At 38.8% G+C, this 18234-nt stretch overlaps 1 protein-coding gene across 3 annotated transcripts in view; it reads right to left on the minus strand.

Moving 5' to 3' along the window:
* Nucleotides 1–18234, minus strand: part of raver2 (ribonucleoprotein, PTB-binding 2) — a 45010-nt gene that overhangs the window by 14167 nt on the left and 12609 nt on the right. For all 3 annotated transcript variants that reach the window (XM_088424804.1, XM_088424803.1, XM_088424802.1), the window contains exons 3-6: nucleotides 12908–13215; nucleotides 12657–12821; nucleotides 5707–5898; nucleotides 2168–2288 (exon numbers count right to left, since the gene is read on the minus strand). In XM_088424804.1, the coding sequence (XP_088280930.1) occupies nucleotides 2168–2288; nucleotides 5707–5898; nucleotides 12657–12821; nucleotides 12908–13215 (786 nt within the window). The remainder of the gene's footprint in view (nucleotides 1–2167; nucleotides 2289–5706; nucleotides 5899–12656; nucleotides 12822–12907; nucleotides 13216–18234) is intronic.

The following is an 18234-nucleotide window of genomic DNA, read 5'->3' on the forward strand; positions in this document are numbered from 1 at the left end:
TCTCTTCTTCCGGCTCTCATTTGTCCCGCTAATGTCACACAATTTCATGTTAATACCTGATTAACTATTAATCAAATAACCAAGCCCCCTACAAGGCGAGCAGACTCTTCAGGGAGTCTTTGATTATCTTCCAAGCTGCTTGGAGCAGAAGTGCTGCTTAAAGAATGAGTTCAGGAAAGACCCCAACCATCAGATTCACAGGATTATTCATGTTATGAGTTCTCTGTTGTCATTTCCGCACTGACGAGGGAATTCCTTTCGGCAGTGCCGCCATGCACAAAACAACTGAATCCATATGAGACTTCAAAAGTCTAATTAGTGCATGAAAGTAATTGTTTGACAAAAGGAACTCATGAACATCCACAAATGGAATTCTCAGCAGGGTTTAAATTGTTTACCCCTAGATATATAAATTTTGTAGAGTTGCAATAGAGCGTGACTCTTTGGATACGAGCAAGCTTACGAGAAGATCCACTTCTTTTGCGAATGGACCGGAATATTGTATTAGTCATACATTTTCTTAAGCAGGCAGATAAAGATGCTCCGCTCTCAAAGCTCCAAGATGTGATAGTGTACCACTTTATGTAAACATGCTCAAGAAAGATGTGTGAACACATGTAGAGTACACTAACTCACAGTTTGTTTGTTTTTTAAATCTCTAAAAGTCTTACAGCAAAAAAACGAGGCATAATATTTAGCGTATTATTAGACTCAATAAATACTGTCTGGTGTTTGTGTGTTTTTGTTATATGATGAATTTAAACAAGCATGGTTTTGAAAGTGTCATGGTTTGTTGGGTTGTGGGTTTATTTTGAGGGGTTCTGTTTCTGTTTACGTTTATAGTTCCGGTTTCTGCCCCTGTCGCGTCTGCCTGCGTTAGTTTTGATTTAGTCCACCTGTCTGTTACCTGCGCCTCGTGTCCTCCAATCTGCTCCCTTTGCCTGTTGTCCCTGCCCAGCTGCCATGTGTTAGTTTGATTAGTTTGTGAATGTATTTAAGCCTAGTGTCTGTTACAGCCCGTGTCGGATCATTGTCTCTGTCACGTCATGTCATATTGTCTCTATCGTATTGTTGTCTCGTAGTCCCGTCTTGCCCCGAGTCCCTCAGCTCCGTGTTTTCCTGCCAGCCTGTCCATAGTGTTTTGCTTTCTGTTTTGCCAGCCTGCCTGCGCCCTTAGTTCGAGTTTTTTGCCGTCCTGTTTTTCTCGCTTTTGTTCCCGTTCGTTTATAAATAAATGGATTTAATCAACCCCCTGTCCCGACGCTCCCCTGCTTTTGGGTCCTCCTCCTCTGCAACCATGCCGGCCTCCTCAACCGCCGTACTCCCCCGTGACAGAAAGGGAGCAATCCAAAGAATCTAGTTATATTTTCTATCTTCTTACAGTTTTTAAGACAGTGCTTGTAATTCTATGGAAAAGCAGAGCTGCCATTGTGGACTAAAAATGTTTGGCAAACTTGCTACATACACTATTTAAATGCACATGTAGGCGAAATGCAATTAACATAGCATTACAAAATGGCAAACAGACAGAATAATAAAATATAATTTCAAAATAACAATAAAAATCAACAATACAGAGTGTTTTCTTCCTAAATGTTTAAATGTAATCGTGTGATGAATATAATAAATGCTTTTTTTTTTTTTAATTGCATAGATTAAAAGCGCTACATTAGTGAAAGTCAATTTATCATTTTTTTTTTTTAAATATTGTTAGCATTTAGCTTACAATTACATTCCAACATATGTGCAAGTATGTTCAAACAATCACTTGGTTTCCTCACAATATCGTGGCTATGTCTGTGGAAATGGCAGCTATTTGTGACAATTTATCTAGTTTTTGGACTCCCCCTAGCATGGTTATGACAAAAGTTTCGCTGAGTTGGGAATGGCTGAGACCCTATCATGCATGAATTTGCTTTGTGTATGGTATAGACACCGGCCTCTCAAAACACAACCTGAATGGAACGCTTCTCTATTAAATGTCAGAATTTGTTTCAGTGGATGGATGGAAGCAAAGCTGCAATCATTGTACAATATACTATCAGGGTTCAAAGGCTATTAATTGTTCACCGCTATAAGAAAAATGGTGTTATGATAAGTGAAAATGTGTTTGAGCTGGAACAACTTTTGAATTATGTTGGATTTAGGAGATCTCACAGCATCTTACCTCCTCTTTTCCCAGTGTGATAAGGTCTCATGAGGATCTGTAAGGCTGCAGGATTTGTCATACTGGTCAATAGTTGAGCTAGGTTCGGTTCTGGCAGCAGACCTTTTCTGTTACTTAGAATCTGCATGAACACATTACACACAGAGGCACAAGATGAAGAGAGGGTGTCTGCAAAATCAAAATATGCTGTTTGTTTGATCTCGTCATTAGCGCTCTGTAGTGACTGTTGTCACGATTGCTCTCATTTACATCATCAGGATGTGACTGCCATGTCAGCAGAATTCATTTTATGGCACAAACAGAAAAAAAAAAGATGAAAAAGACAGAATGCTAGAGGCAGAGGAAAGAAACACTTATTTTTACCGTCCTAAAATCCCCTGTTATCCCCTCGTAATTCTGAATGGCAAACCAGCGGTTGCACCATAAAGTTGCATGTAGGCATGGGATGCCAACCACACTGGCAATATATCGCGGTTTTAAAATTGTCCACGTCTGTCAAAACCGGTAAGGTTTTTCCACTTCCGCATCGTCTGTCTTAACGTGCAGCTGCAGAGAGTACTGTAGCCCTCATTGTGCATCACAGGTGAGTCCTCCTCTGCTGCAGCAGCCAATCACATTGTTCTTTCATTGGTTTGTTGGCTTCAATACCACTGTAGGCACAGACTACCGTGGGCAAAGTACAGTAGCTAACATGTTATCATATGCTACTTTCACAGAGAATTTTTTGAGATACCACACGAGCAATGTTGTATTATATATTTTGTTTAAAAATAAAACTTTTTTATAATAGAGGAAAATGGATATTCAGCAACAACAAAAAATGGCAATATACCCCAAAAAGATTTAAAAATGACATGATTTGGAGCTGTAATTTCATTAACGTGTTACCACTATACCGTGATATTTTTGTTCAAGGTGATCATTCCGTCAGAATCTGATACTGTTCTTCTATGTCACATGCAGAATATGGCATTGTGGTGGCGCAGATGACTAAAAAATGGAAAAAAGTAGAAACAAACTCTCCTTCATTAGGTAGTTTCTGTGTTTAAACAGTGTTAAACACAATTTTCAGTGATCCTAGAAAGATCAGCCGAAATGCTCTCAATCAACTGGCACGCTGAGTTTGTCTTTTCTGAAAATGGTTGGCATTGAAAAAATGAACCCGCTGATCTGTGGAACGTTCCAAACAAGTGTGAGAATTCCTCAACTTTCACAGTCTTGTTTCCCTTGTGCCAACTTTTTTTTTAAAGTATTCCAGGCATCAAATTTAGAATGAGAGGATATTCACATAAAAACAATGATCATCAATTTGAAAATTAAATACAGGAAACTTGATTTTGCATTTTATTCAAATAAACATGGATTAAAAAAGATTTTGAAATGATTGTACTGTAAATATGTTTTAAATTTCATTGGAATTAGTGTTCTTTTTAACTTGTAGTGATTTTGTTGTAAAACGGTGTGCCCACATGGAGCAATCATGGATTGTCGACCATAGATGTCAGTTACACTCACTTGTCACATGAATACCCTATACAGAAATCATGGACAACTACAAGTAGGGCAGCCAGACATTTAGGAAAAGCCGAATCGACATATTAAAATGTGCAAAGATCCCTTGTTAGCTTGCAGAAATTGAATTCATCAGACTGTAATGAAATCATATTGAATTACCAATTTGTAGAATTGAATCCCTTGCTCATGTTAATCTGCCCTGAGAGTACAATATCAATGCTGGATCTTCCAACTGCTATTTGAAACAAGATTAGCTAGTGGGATTTATTCCTTCTTTGGCATGACTTCAGCCCTAGTAAACCTTGTGTCCCATCCTGTCACATCAGCAAGAGACAGTGCCACTGACAGGATGGTTTAACTTCAGCCTGTCAGAGAGTGAGAAGAATACAGTCTGTAACACATGTGTATTCTGTTCCCATGTGTGCTGTACAACTGCATATGTCTACGAGCATGTGTGTGCATATGAATGTGTGAATGAAAAAACAACCTCCATGGAAAAAGGGGAGAAGAAAGAAGACGTTCTCTCGTTGCTAGTCATTCATTGGGGGAAAAAAACCCTCAGCATGCATCAATCTGTTTGGCTATTGGCACAAACTCCAGCCACACACCCACATACAAACGCACACGTGTGCGCGCCACGCACGCACAAACACACACACACACACACACGCACACACACCCACATACACCTTCAAGTGCCAGAGAGGTAAGAAAGCTGCGAAGAATGGAAAGCGAGAAGGACGGCGTAAGGAGGCGGAGGCAGCCATCTGGTGCCTGGCATTCAAAATCACATTGACCAAGGGGAAGAATCAGAAAATCGCCTCAAAGGAAAGCTCGCACAAGGGCTAGTTGTAGGTTTTTTTTTTGGAATCTTAGATGCGTGTTTTGCTGTTGCAAACAATCATTAAAATATACCTGAAAGGGCCTTGGGGTGTTTGTATGTTTGGCCGTCTTGTTCGAGTCAAATATTCCTTCTCTTACTTTTGATTTTTATTCATCTTAAAATCTCTCTCTCTCTCTCTCTCTCTCTCTCTGGCTCTCTCTCTCTACCTGCCTTGCAGTATGGACCAGGGCTGACTCCTCCCCCCGCTGAGGGGAAACTCTGTATTCACCCACTGACAACCATCGGCAATTAGTTTTACTGATTTCATAATGGGCCTGTCTCAAACGTAACATTTGACTCCATATTTAACACTTGAGCGAATATCATGCAGGGAAAATCCAGGCACATTTGAATCCACGCTTGTTTACATACATTAATCATGACCTCAGTTTTCAACTTGTTCTACCTGTGTGAGTGTGCGTGCTAGTCTGCTATCGGGAATTTGTTTTAATGTGTACTGTGGTCTCATACTGGCAGAGGCTGTAAATGGGGGTTTATTGTAGACAGTTGGAGACAACTGAGGAGACTAATCAGCCTTCAGAGCTGTAATTATCATGTCATGGCTTTGCTGTCACATTGATGCGTTGGATTGGGATACCACAGACACAAAGGACATCCTCAACCATTGGAGTTTCTTGCACTTGTATTGTGCCAAACAGTGCATCTTAATGCTGACAGAGTACTAACCAAACGGCGATGAAAACACAATTAGAAATAGCAGCACCTGTTAAGCCCACAGTGATATGTAAATTTTACACAATTTTATGTTTCTTTCATTACTCATTTGTGAAATTCAGAATTTGTTGTGTATTTACTATATAGGGTTCTGTTATTATAAGGGTTGTTTCGTGTTCCTCTTTTGTTTTCATACCACGGTAATAAATTGATTTTATAAAAAAACTAAAGCCTGGATGTTCTCTAATTACATACTTCTATTACTGCCATCCAAGGCCTGTAACACATTCCAGAAATGAATAATTTTGACTCATTCAACCACTTAATCACTCCTTCACTCACTTCTGTGAATTCATGATCGCGCTTCATGACATTTCCTCTATGATCATTAGAATTGGTGATCGCATTTCTCATTTTCGGACTTAAACTTTTAAAATGGAAAACTCCGGTAATTCTTCATACTCACCATACCCTGGGCAGCGATAAGTGCAGCCAGGGTGCTTCTCCCTGAGGTGCCGGGGGTACAGAGTGACAGACGGACCTCCTGTCCTCCCACCAGTTTTCTGTCCATCTCAATAAGCACCGACTCAGCTTGCTCCGCACACTCATATTCCACCACGCCGAAGCCACGCACCGGACTTCCTTCATCCTGAGCAAGCTGGAATCATAATGGAGATGATATAAGCACAGTAAGTAAATTAACCATTTTCAGCTTTTATTTAAAGGAAAGATTGATAATGCAAAACATATTAACTATTTTAAATGGCATTGGATTCTGTGGCCCATCCATCTAGGGATGGTAAGTATCGACTATCCAGTATTTGTGAAATTCGGATATCCTACAGAAAATCGGATAAATACTATTCGGATACAAATAAAAAATATATTTTTTGCTTGGTGAAAATTATTTATAAAAGTTCATCCATCTAGTAATGCAGGTATCGCATAGTGTTGATATTTGAATATCCTCCAGAAAATCTGAATCTGAAGTATTCAGATAAAAATGTTAAATATGTTTGTCGCTTGGTGAAAAATAATTATAAACAGGAAACCATATAACACGTTTCCACTTAATTATGAATGACCAATTTTCATACATGTTTGCTAGTCAACATTGGTTTACTTAAATTTCAACTGTACAATAAACTTCGCCGAACACTACTTTCCTCTTCCTCCTGCAAATCTTTCCCAATAAATGTTGATATTTGAAATGAATTTGCCGCCTGGAACAGCAGATTTGAGTAATCATGGTTTGTTAAAATGTGATCAGTAGGAATGCAAATGTGCCAGGCTCTCAGCATTAAAGTGTACAAACTTCTTTATGTTTGTCACGCCAGTCTATATGGAGCAGTGAAGCGCTGCTATCTCGTAATTAATTTATGCTAGATGAGGCTCTAAAGGAGCCTGAGCTACTGTACCAGGAAACGCTGGTCACAGGTGCCTTATGTCAGTGTCAAGGTCAGAGTGATTAAGTCACTTTTTAGCGCCCTGAAGTGGCGAGTGAATGTGATTTCAAAATAACTGACACATAACAGCTAGAGTTGAGATTAGCAACAACCCATCTCCACTATACACAGTGTTAATAGTGCACTTCACCTCATCTCCACCCCCTCTGCCAAGTCAAAACCAAATTCCTCCCATGCCCGCCCAAGCTTTTGTCTTGACGATCACTGAAGCCATATTCTGCTAGGGGAGCCAGTACCCATCAGCTGCCTCGGGAGCCTCACGAGCCAAAAAGGCTGATAATACTGATTCTTCAGCTTGACAACATCCCTTACTGCTGCCGTCCACCAAAATATTTGACTGCAGCCATGACTTCAGTCACAAAATAAACTAATTATCTTACAGCAACAGTCGATCACCTCAAAAGTGGAGGCGTGGTGCATAGTCAACTGTGACTCAGTGTTCCCCGCCTCCGGACATGGGTAAAGTTGTGCTGGAAGTAGGAGTTTGAATCCAGAGTTTACTGGTGCCAAATGCACGCATGGATAACTACTATGGACAACTACTATGTTTGAACATATACGTTCAACGTTTATAACGTATTTGTTATAAACGCTGCTCAGGTTTTGATAAAAGAGAGCCATTTCTTTCCAATCACGTGCTTCTGGTGCATAGGCACAAACAAAAGTCAGGACTTGTACCCCCACCCAAATACAGAGGGAGGATTCTCGCTCATCTACGGGGGTCAAAATGTTCAAGTGCAGAGCCAGGAAGCAACAAGTATGTTTACATCTGCTTGGTGCTTCTCACTATGCGCAACTCCGGATTGGAAAACCTCTCTTATGAAAAATCTTATAAGAACCCAAGCCATAAGTCGACTAAGCTTGACTGAGCCAAGGCAGAAATTCTCAACCTTGCACACACCCGGTCTTCTTCTGAACCCCTTTGGCCCCTCTTACAATAGGCGAACCCATGGGACGAGGGACCCACTTTTTCCTTTTGGCTAGCATGGATGCAGACTCAACCTCCGAGCCAGAATTCAGAAGGTACCCTGGTGACCTGTGATCAGGCAAAGGAAAAATGCCCAATATTTTTATTCATCATATGGGGTTTGCAAGCCTTGCTTTATCTAGTCTCTCTCACCACTACCAGTTTGCATGGACAACCCTTGACAATCTAGTCCTAGTTCCTTTGAAAACTGGAACACACAAATGTGATGGCTCAAAGAAGGAATAATTACAATAAATTTTACTAATAGAATAATCGTAAAGGGGGAATAGCAGATCTCAAACTGTAACACATTTTTAGTGATATCATCATGTGCATCCCACACTGCTCAAGTGACAAGTGTTCACACAAGAGACTTGTTATAGTGAATACTCTTTGAACAGTTCAATAACTAGATAAAATATGAAGTTCTGCATTTGTTTGGCATAGATTTTTTTCGTCATCATTAAGGTTTCTTATCAACAGATAGTTATATATAATAGGTGTAAATCTGAAGCTCAGTGCATATTGGTGACCAGCGGGTGAGCTTTCCATTAAGCAGCATTTTCCAGCTTCTATGAGGTAGCTAAATAATGCAGGAAAGCTAATGGCTACTAATGGAAAATATCAGGTGATGACAAGTGTTTAATATTTAAAATGACACCCAACGTTCTTTTTTAATACTGTAACCATGAGTTTGAATAAAAACCAGATGGAAGCAATTGTTCAGAGTACGAAGGTTCACAATTGTTTGTACCATTCACAATCTATCAAGAGGACTAAAATTCTCCTCCCACATTGCATTCACTCATTTAGCGTTTGGTGCCTCCAGTCTGAACAGAAGATGCATGGAGGGAATAAGAGAGGAAAATGGATATGTGTGTCGAGGAGTGGGTCGATAGGCCATTATCATCAGCATACATTAAACAAACTGCATGGAAATTATGTGAATCACTCTCCCACTTCAGAGATAGATGGATGGATGTAGACAGAGCGGAAGTGAAGAGGAGATGGCAAGAGGGAAAAAGTATGGGCAGAGGAGTGAATAGGAAAGAAAACCAAATAAAAATGTGCTCATTATTATTCTTGTGTGCAGATGTGAGAGATGGTGGGTAAATTGTAAAACTTATTACCACAGTTATCCAAAAAGGTTTGAGGGAAAATTGTACGCAGGCTATTAACTTTGTGTGCAAGGCTGAGTAACAATGCAAGAACTGAGTGAGCTGTCTGTATCATCATTCATAGTACATTAAATATTAGATTTTTAGCTAGCTGTTATATTATTTTCAGAACAATGCCAAAGGGACAATTGTTGAGTGGGTACAATAGTTGGCTGTCAATTAGTGATAAGTTATGCTTTTTCACTGTATTAAGAAAATTATTATTAAGGCTCAAAAAAGAGGTTTGCATCCTTGTTTGCGACATTAAGTTTGAATTTTGTGCCTCATGTTAAACTAAGGAACCGGCAAGCTGAGAATCAAACGCCTGTCAATAGTTAGTTGAACGACAGCGTGTGTTCAAGTGTGTCAGCTTCCGTTAGACTTCTGTGGGCCCGAGCAATTACCACAATTATTCAAGACGTAAAAATTGCATTCTCGTGAAGGCTGTATGTTAAATTGACATTGCACATTTGCGGTCGAAAGTAGAGGAAGGAATTATGGCGTTATATTTGTGCCACAATTACGAGCGCGCGAAAAAAAAATTTGAGCGGAGAAAATCAAACTGAGCGAGCAAAAACAGATTTTGAGAGCAAGAAAAAAAACTATTGAGCGCGTAATGATAAGAGTTTGAGCGCGCGCCGATGGAGTTTGAACACAGAAAAAGAAATTGCTCACTCAAAATTCCTTTTTGCTCGCTCGGGATGGCCCTCTCTCGCTCAACATCTCGCTCTCGCTCGCGATACTCCTCTCCCTCGCTCAACATCGCGTTTGCTCAACATCGAGCTCTCGCTCACTCGAGTCGTCCTCTGCGCTCGCTCAGTTCTTTTCAAGTTCTTTTCAGTTCTGTCCAGTCATAATTCCTTAACTTCTTTTCAAGAACTTTTTTCTGCGCACAAAATCTGTTTTCGCTCGCTTAGTTTTATTTTCAACGCTCAAAATTTTTTCCGCGCGCGCGTAATTGTGGCACAAATATAACGCCATTAGGAATCATGTAAAGTCGCATGTATGGAAGGATTTAGCATCTGGGGTGAATCGATTCCTTGGGTACATAAAGAATGCAAGGATTGCTTTTTTTTAAATTTAATATTTGTATGTTTATGTTTAATAGCTGTAATATTTAATGCTTATAGCCTTAGTAGGATTTTATTTTGAAGTTTTTCCTCGGAGCAGAGGTTACATTCCAATTAGCTTGACTCCTTGGGTCGCCTTTATGCCAAATTATTGCCATCACATTACATTCAACTTCTCAAAATAAGTCAGATACACAAAACTGCTTTGCAAAAAAATATGTAGCCTTAATTATAATTATTTTTAAGAGAATCCATTCGGATACTGTTCTCCCATACTTAAAAGGCAACAAAATAAGGGTAACAGTAAGTTGGAAAATTGCAGTCGCATTGCAATCACTTTGAATTCAAAGTGGTTGCAGTGGGACTGCAATCTTAACAGTGAAAACATATTAATTAAAAAGTGATTGGATATTTCAATTTTCTGTTACTTTGATTAATGTTAATAAAAATGAAGCCAATATGTATATTGGTAAATGCATGGTTATAGACACCCACAGTGTATCATATCCATCCCTCCACATCCTTCCTTAACATCTCTGTCCACTCATAATTCCTTCTCTAGTAACATAGCCATTTTTTTTTCTTTTACATTCTGCTCGCACATTTCAAGGCTGACTCAGACTAAACTGCTATCTGGAGGGCCCTTTCCTGGTTCGCAAATTTATAGCTCTCAGGGTTAAGACTGCAGGTTAAGTGCACTCTGATCGGAAAAAGTAACAGGGCTCTGCTCAACTAATACATTGGGAAGGTGAAAATGCTTGGAGAATCAAACAGCTTCCAAAAAGGACAAATACCGGTAAATGTAATGAAAAAAGTGTGTATGTGACCCCTTTAAGTGTTCACTAACGAGCAAAAAGCACAAAATGTGATAGAAACAAATAATAATAAGCACATTCCAGGAGTATCGCAGCAAAGTGCTTGTGCGCAGTTGCATTTCAAGGTTGCATACCTTTTCCAATACCTTCGAAAGTTGTTTTTCTGATAATTGTGATGCAAGTCCAATTGGTGTCTTTTTCTTTGGCTTAAGTCCAGGGAAATTAATCTGCATACAATTACATTGCCTAGGCTATTTTTTTTGTTTTGTTTGCACACTTTGAATATCCAGCATGTTTTATTTCTGCAAAATATGAGGCTGTATTGGTGTGCGTTTGTGTGGATGGTTCCACAAGTCTTAGGAACTAAGTAAATGCTGCAGTGCAGCACCACACACACACAGACATAGATGCATCATACATTAAAAATATAAAATCACTGAGCCATAGGTCAAAGCCTACTGGCTATGTAACAGTGAAGCAACATGAGCACAACGCCCACAAAGCACCATTGGATAAGAATGGTGGGGGTCTATTGATTTCGATGTGGGAGAAGCCAGAGAAGTGGAGCTAAAACTGGAAAGGCAATAAATGACATATACAGGAGTACTCAGTGAGTGAAGTGAAAATGAGAATGTGGATAGAATCGAACAGGGTGGTGTGTAGCCGTAACTTGCCGTAACTGCCGTAACTTTTCAATGAGCTATGCTCTAATGATGATAATGTTATGCCTGGTTTTTATAAATAATCTTATGATATTGAAAACATTAGACTGGCTCATAAATTCACTTAGCAATTGATCTAATGCATCCAATCCGATTCCCAATACATTTAGAAAACAGGCAATATATCACATACCACATACAACATCAATATAATTTATTAGGGAATTATATCTCCATACCGCTACATTTGAGTACTGCAGACACCAATAATTCATGTGCATCCCCGATGAAAGCTTGTCAAACACTTTTTAGGTGATTGATCAAGTAGATAAGAGCAGTTGGTCAGCACTTCCTACAATGGTAGAGGATGTATTACAATGTTTGGGTTTCCTGTGCCAATAAGTACATTAGTATGCAGTTTAGGCACGCTAACCTGCAAATACTCTGCTCCTGGGTCGATATTGTCAACATTATACAGTATACAGTAACACTGAGTTCATAGCTAGTAGATCAAGGCAAAAATAACATGTAAGAAGTACAATAAATTATTCAACAACTAATTCTAACTGATTAATCGTCGAGTGACTTTATTATAAGGGCACGACCGATATGGATTTTTGAGGTTGGTGCCAATTTTCATTAAAAAAAAAAAACAATTGCAGAAGAATCATCCAATTCATTTAAGAATGTATAAGGAATAAAATTGCATTCTTTTATTCTCAATGCATTTCAATATAGACAAATACCGTAAATGTACTTCACAGGCCAATAGTAAATCATTCATTAAAAAAAAAAATATATATATATATATATATATATGGCACAATAATTAAGTAGTAATAATAAGAGCATCAGTCCTTGTCATAGGTTTGTGTTACTGGTAGTTGAATGAGTGTCATATTTAACACATGAATACTTAACTTACGTTGCACTATGTATTTTATAACAGTATAATCTTTTTTTTTTTTTTAACAAACTGTGACTTTAGGTTGTGTGTAAAGTAATGAAATCAGGGTCAATTATTTGCACAATCTCCTTGAATTGCACAGATTTACTTTAAATAACGTCCTGTATAATATATAGGAATGGAAACGAAAACTGTTTCAAGTATCCTATTAATCAAATAATTGACGAAATTTAACAGTTGGTTATTCAAATAAACCTTCCCTGAGCCATAGGCAAAACAAGGCATTGAAATGATTTCAGTTAAATTTGTTTTTCATTTTGAAAGGCCGCAATCTGGACATTACACGCAAGTGCTTTTTATGCTAGGGTTTACCTGACAAAAGATGGGCTTGTATGTTTCTGAGAAGATCTGGGTCATCTCTTCAGAGTCACAGAGGTCCAGAGGGAGTCGGTCCACACACACACATTTGGAGTGCAGGTTCTCTTCCTGGCTAAGCTGGTTGACATCCATCCATTGCACCATGAGTGAACGATCCCCCTAAAAAACCACGACAAATTCTTCTTTCAATGACCATGACAATACAGCATGGCATCATTTAAATGTTACTCAAACGCATTGTGTACCAGCGGTCGTCCCAGCAACTCAGAACGGGCCCGCGAAGCAGAGTCTTTCTTCATGTACTCAACAAATCCATAGCCTTTGGAGTGGCCTGTCAGGTCGCTATAAACCAGAAAGGAGCGCTCGATGTTTCCGTAGAAACGCACCAGCTCCTCAAACTGCTGGGCAGTGAAGGTGTGGGGCAGGTTGGTGAGGCAGAGCAGGGAGTCTGTAGGCTGCAGGGTGACATTGATCAGCCGTCCCCGGACAGTGCTGTGATGGAGGGAGCGGATGGCATCCTGAGCCTGGTCCCCGTTCAGCAAAGTCACAAAGGCTGGAGGAGTGGACATTATGGAGACAGCCACAAAGGAAAAAGACAGACAACAAGAACCAACACAAAGAAATGAAGGTACAGACCAAAACAGATGTGTGACAGACAATACATACATTAAAAGCGGACATTTGAAGGCAGTGGGTGGGAAATTCACAAAGAACATGAATATGAAAATAAAATGAATGACATCAAATGTGGGAGAAATACATCAAACATTCAAACAACACCACATACAGTCATAAGGACAGACAGACAGTCACACAAAGAGAAAGACAACACATTAGCGATAAAGCCAAAAGGAAGCCACAATGTAAGGGGAGTACACTGTGACACACACATACACACTTTAACCAAATTGTAAAATGACATGCCAGAGGAACAGTCACACTTTGCTTGCAGATGTAGTTGCATGTTTACACTAAGGTGGGCATTTTGTTGGAAAGACGGACTATCTGTCCGTCCACCACCGACAAATGGCGAAAAACTTCAAACAAATGACGAAAGAAACTAGTCCACACGCCCTCTTTGTTTAAAGAGACATTTACACCAAAACGGCAAAAGTGTGTTTTAAACTGCATATCTGTATCCACGACGACTCGGTGGAAGAGCACGTTAGCACGTCTGCCTCACAGTTCAGACTCCTGAGTTCAATTCCAGCTCGCTCTGGCCTTCTTACGTGGAGTTTACAAGTTCCATGACCCCGCGTGGGCACTCCAGCTTCCTCCCACACTTCAAAGAACATGTGTGGCAGGTGTATTGGACACTCTAATTGTCCTTAGGAGTGACTGGATGCGTGAATGGTTGGTCGCCCCTGAGTGACCTGCATTTGGCTGCCAATCGGTTCAGCGCGTACCCCGTCTACTGCCCAAAGACTGCTGGGGTAGGCAAAGGGAAAAAAGAATAAAGAAAGAAATATATCTTTAGCCCCCCATGTTCTTTGTATATTTGACACATTTTATAGTGTACTATACAGTAAAGGGTTAGTAACATTGTATTGTATTGTATTTTCCACACTATAAGGCACACCAGATTATAAAGTGCACCCTCAATTAATGACATATTTTAAAACTGTTTCAATCACAATATAGTAATACTCAAAGTAATAACAATAACTCAAATAATAACTCTAAACTCTCAAGTGCATAATAACTCAATGTCAATATGACCAATAATGTTCAACTGTAAGCACACAAAAGAAACATTTCATTCCCCATCTACGGGTCCCAATCTCAATATTGATCCATATTTAAGGCGCACCATCAGCTTTTTAAAAAAAATTAAGGCTTTTAGGTGTGCCTTATAGTGCAGAAAATACAGTACATCCCAATGTAAAGAAAAAAAAGCTCAAAATATAAGCTTGCACTGTGTGCTGGGGTTTTTTGGAATTGATGAATGAGGATTTGATAAATTCAGTGTGAAAGACTTGCAAAAGACTTTAATCTGTTCTTATAAAATCAAGTCATCCTCCTGTCATAGTCAAATAATAGCACTTATTTCTTCTATTCCTAAGTCTCCCTTTCTGATCCTGCATCTTTGCAAAGTGCCTATTTCTACCTTAAGATTCTGCCTTCACCAAATGAATTACCTCAAGCCTCATTTAAGACATACCCACTTACTCGGGACTAGATGTTTTACACTAAAAATCTAATCTTCTTTTAACAGAGTGTACTAGCTAACATAAGGCATTACAATGGGATGGAAGTGTTTTCTCTCTCATTCGGCTGTAATGAAAATGTGGCAGGAGAAGTGTGGGATGGTGCAATATTCGTCACAATTAAATATAACTTTACAAATGGTGGGACTCCACTTAGTGAGTGGGCGGCGAGGGAAAAACTACAAAACATGAGAACTAAACAAAATTTTGCAGCATACTATTTAAGGGTTTCTGCCTTTCAGCACATCAATCGTTACGATGAAGACCAAGTCAGGCATTGGGAAGGAAACGTAGTCAAATGTTAAAATCCTCTCAAAGGTCCCATTTACAAAGTTCCAGAATGTTTCTTGTTGAAGAAACTAATTAAAATCTGAGGTTTCAAACAATTGTCTGTTCCTTAAAGCCTCAAGAGGCTACTGTTCTTTTTTATGTAAGTTGCCCCTAATGATAATTGCCCCTCATGTTAGCCAAAGGTCAGGATAAGGTATCATGTGGAGTTAGGAATCTCATTGGAATTGCAAGTGATTGGGCTAATCTAATGTGAATATTACTTTACTACCATGTTATCACATTATCATTATCTTCTGCATCACTTACTAAGCTTTTCTTTTTTAATATGGTTACTTTATTTATTTTGAATTTCATTCAAATGTAATTTTAAACACAGCTTGCCCTTTGCTGTACTAAAGTGTGAGTTTTTTTTAATTAAAAAAAATACACTAAAAATCAATGATATTATGAATTATTGACCTACCAAAGCCATAATATACTGATTTCATTTACTCCACTTTGAAACTGTTTTTCGGAAGAATACATATTTTGTGTTCCTTGAAAAAAAAATGCATGTTCTGACAAAACTGCATAAAACATTTATTTTTTATTCAAAAATTTACTATACTACAAACTTTGGGCTCTATATTGGTGCTCAGACCACCGAGACGCAGTTGTGGCTGGAGCGGGGCCAGACCAATATTTGACAATTTGGTAGACAGGCTCAGCTTGACTGAGACGGTGCACACCATGTTTGCATTAGAGCAACCAGCTCTCATTGTGCAATCAGAGCAGCCACTCTCTATCTCTTTAAATCTGTTGCACCTGACTCGCACGGAGTGTCCAGATGGCGGAAATAGTCAAAGCGAGCAAAGAATACGGAACTGCAAGTAGACCTCCTTAGACAGACTATGTCTAATTGGAAGTCACAGCTGTTGTCAATGAGTCCTCCCACGGCAACCTGAGAACTGCATGCCTAGTGTAAGGAGTTTAGTGCATGTTTGACGAAGCATCATTATCTGGTCATTATCTACTGTGATCAAATATTATAAATAGTTTAAAAATATCATTTATCTGGTGAAATAACACTTAAAAAAAGAGTGTCATCAAATTTACTCTAAGTTTTTCTGGTCAGTGCAATTATATACAAGTCTATTAAAAATATATGTTAATAAAATTAATAAGGCCGTAATATGATAATTTAAATAATTCCTATGATGTGTAAAAAAAAAAAAGTATGTGAAAAACTTGACCCAATGAAATATGAAAATGATATGTGAGAAAGAGTTGACAAAATGAAAAATATGTATATTTCTCAGTACAGTTAGGACAAACAAGATATGAAAACAAACTTTTTCAAGTGAGAATCTGAATTGAGACTATGTGTGCCAGTTTGTTCATCCCTGAGCATATCGGGAATATTATCGGTCATAAATGAGTTAGCATATATTGTTTAGTATTTGATCTTGTTTTGTTTGATTTTATTTTGTGGACAAGCTGAAGTTTTGTGTTGTGTTGATTACGGGCCATGTGCTTTCTGTTCTGTTTAAATATTTGTTCCTGGTTAGCTCATTTAATTCACATGCACGTGCGAGAGAGCGAGGATAGTTGTGGTGTCGTTTATCTCTTAACTGCCGCCTTCCTACTAAATAGATTCTATTCTACTATTCTATTACTACGATTCTACTAAATAGATTCTATTTAGTAGGAAGATGGCAAAAATATGTATCGCAGCTTCAGCGTGATTAGGACTCGCAATAGAGAACAGACACTTTTAATGCGTGATGGTCAAACTCCATTTGTTAGCAGTGAAGTGAAAAAGCTGCACTCACAGCAGTTGCGGCCTTGTGTAGTGTGTAAAACGCGACAAGACTGCTTTCAATGAGGACGGGGAGATTGAATGTCCTCCAATGTTTGATTTTGTGCGTCCTGCCATGTAGGGTTGACTCTCCAGAAGCGATCAGACAGAACTGCAATTGAATGAATCCTTTACACATGCAAGGTCATTACAGTTTATAGAAAGTGAACTAATGGCTTTTGTCTTACTCAGTTTATTTTGTAAATGTTTTAAATGCTTAATGAAATCATCTTGCGAGCCGGATTAAACCTTCTAGTGGGCCGGATCCGTTCTGCGGGCCGCATGTTTGACACCACTGATCTAGATGTTAAAGTCGTAACATTCCTGTAGGCGAACTTGTTAACGGAAGGATCATTAGTGAAACACCACCACTAGTGAGGGCTGAAGGCAGCCTTAAGAGCCCTTGGGGCAATAGGAGAGTTGGTTTCCTATGAGATCATGCTCCGAAGCATGTTCAGCCAGCCGTGACTCAACCGGGGACCAGGATGATAAGGTGGGTGGGCCAGTGCCTCCACTGCACAAAATGTCTTGTCGGAATGATGATGAAACTAAAGACATGTAGAATATCTAAAAAATAAACATTCAATAACATCCTATTTTATTTTGAACATATGTAAATATGAACATGTAGAACACTTTACACACATTCGCTAGCATACGCGTGTAATTGGGCTGCACAAATAATTGAATTTTAAAGTAAATAAATAATGTGCTTGGTTCAAAAGAGGCTTCATTTTTTTCATTGGTTTGCACTCAGCAAGTAAGTTAGCTAGTATTGCCCTGTGTGCCAAGTTTATTCCAGATCTTTAGTGAATTTGTTTTCATTATTATTTACTTTTTTATTTTAGTTTATTATTATTATTATTTGTATCAAGTATCAAGCCTTGAAGCTTTGTTAATATACTGCTTGTTTAAAAAAGGCCAATAAATAGACATGTTTGATCAAACATGATGAATAATCGAGATTAATAATCGGGATTTCAATATTGACCAAAATAATCAGGATTATTATTTTGGACATAATTGTGCGGCCCTAGTGTGTACACTGCATATGAAATGTTTTGAAAAATCGGCCAAATCTAGTCTGTCGTCACTGATGTCTACACATTGTCTTTGCCAGCTTCTCCACTCCCCCTTCTGCCCCTCCCTTCCATCTCACCCCACTCGGCCACTGTGTGACTTTGTTCTTTGCGCTTGCTCCAGAGTTAAAAAAAAAAAAAAAAAAAAAAAAAACTTT

Source organism: Hippichthys cyanospilos, chromosome 10, assembly GCF_059441005.1.
Source record: "Hippichthys cyanospilos isolate Australia breed blue-spotted pipefish chromosome 10, RoL_Hcya_1.0, whole genome shotgun sequence".
Classification (NCBI taxonomy): Eukaryota; Metazoa; Chordata; class Actinopteri; order Syngnathiformes; family Syngnathidae; genus Hippichthys; species Hippichthys cyanospilos.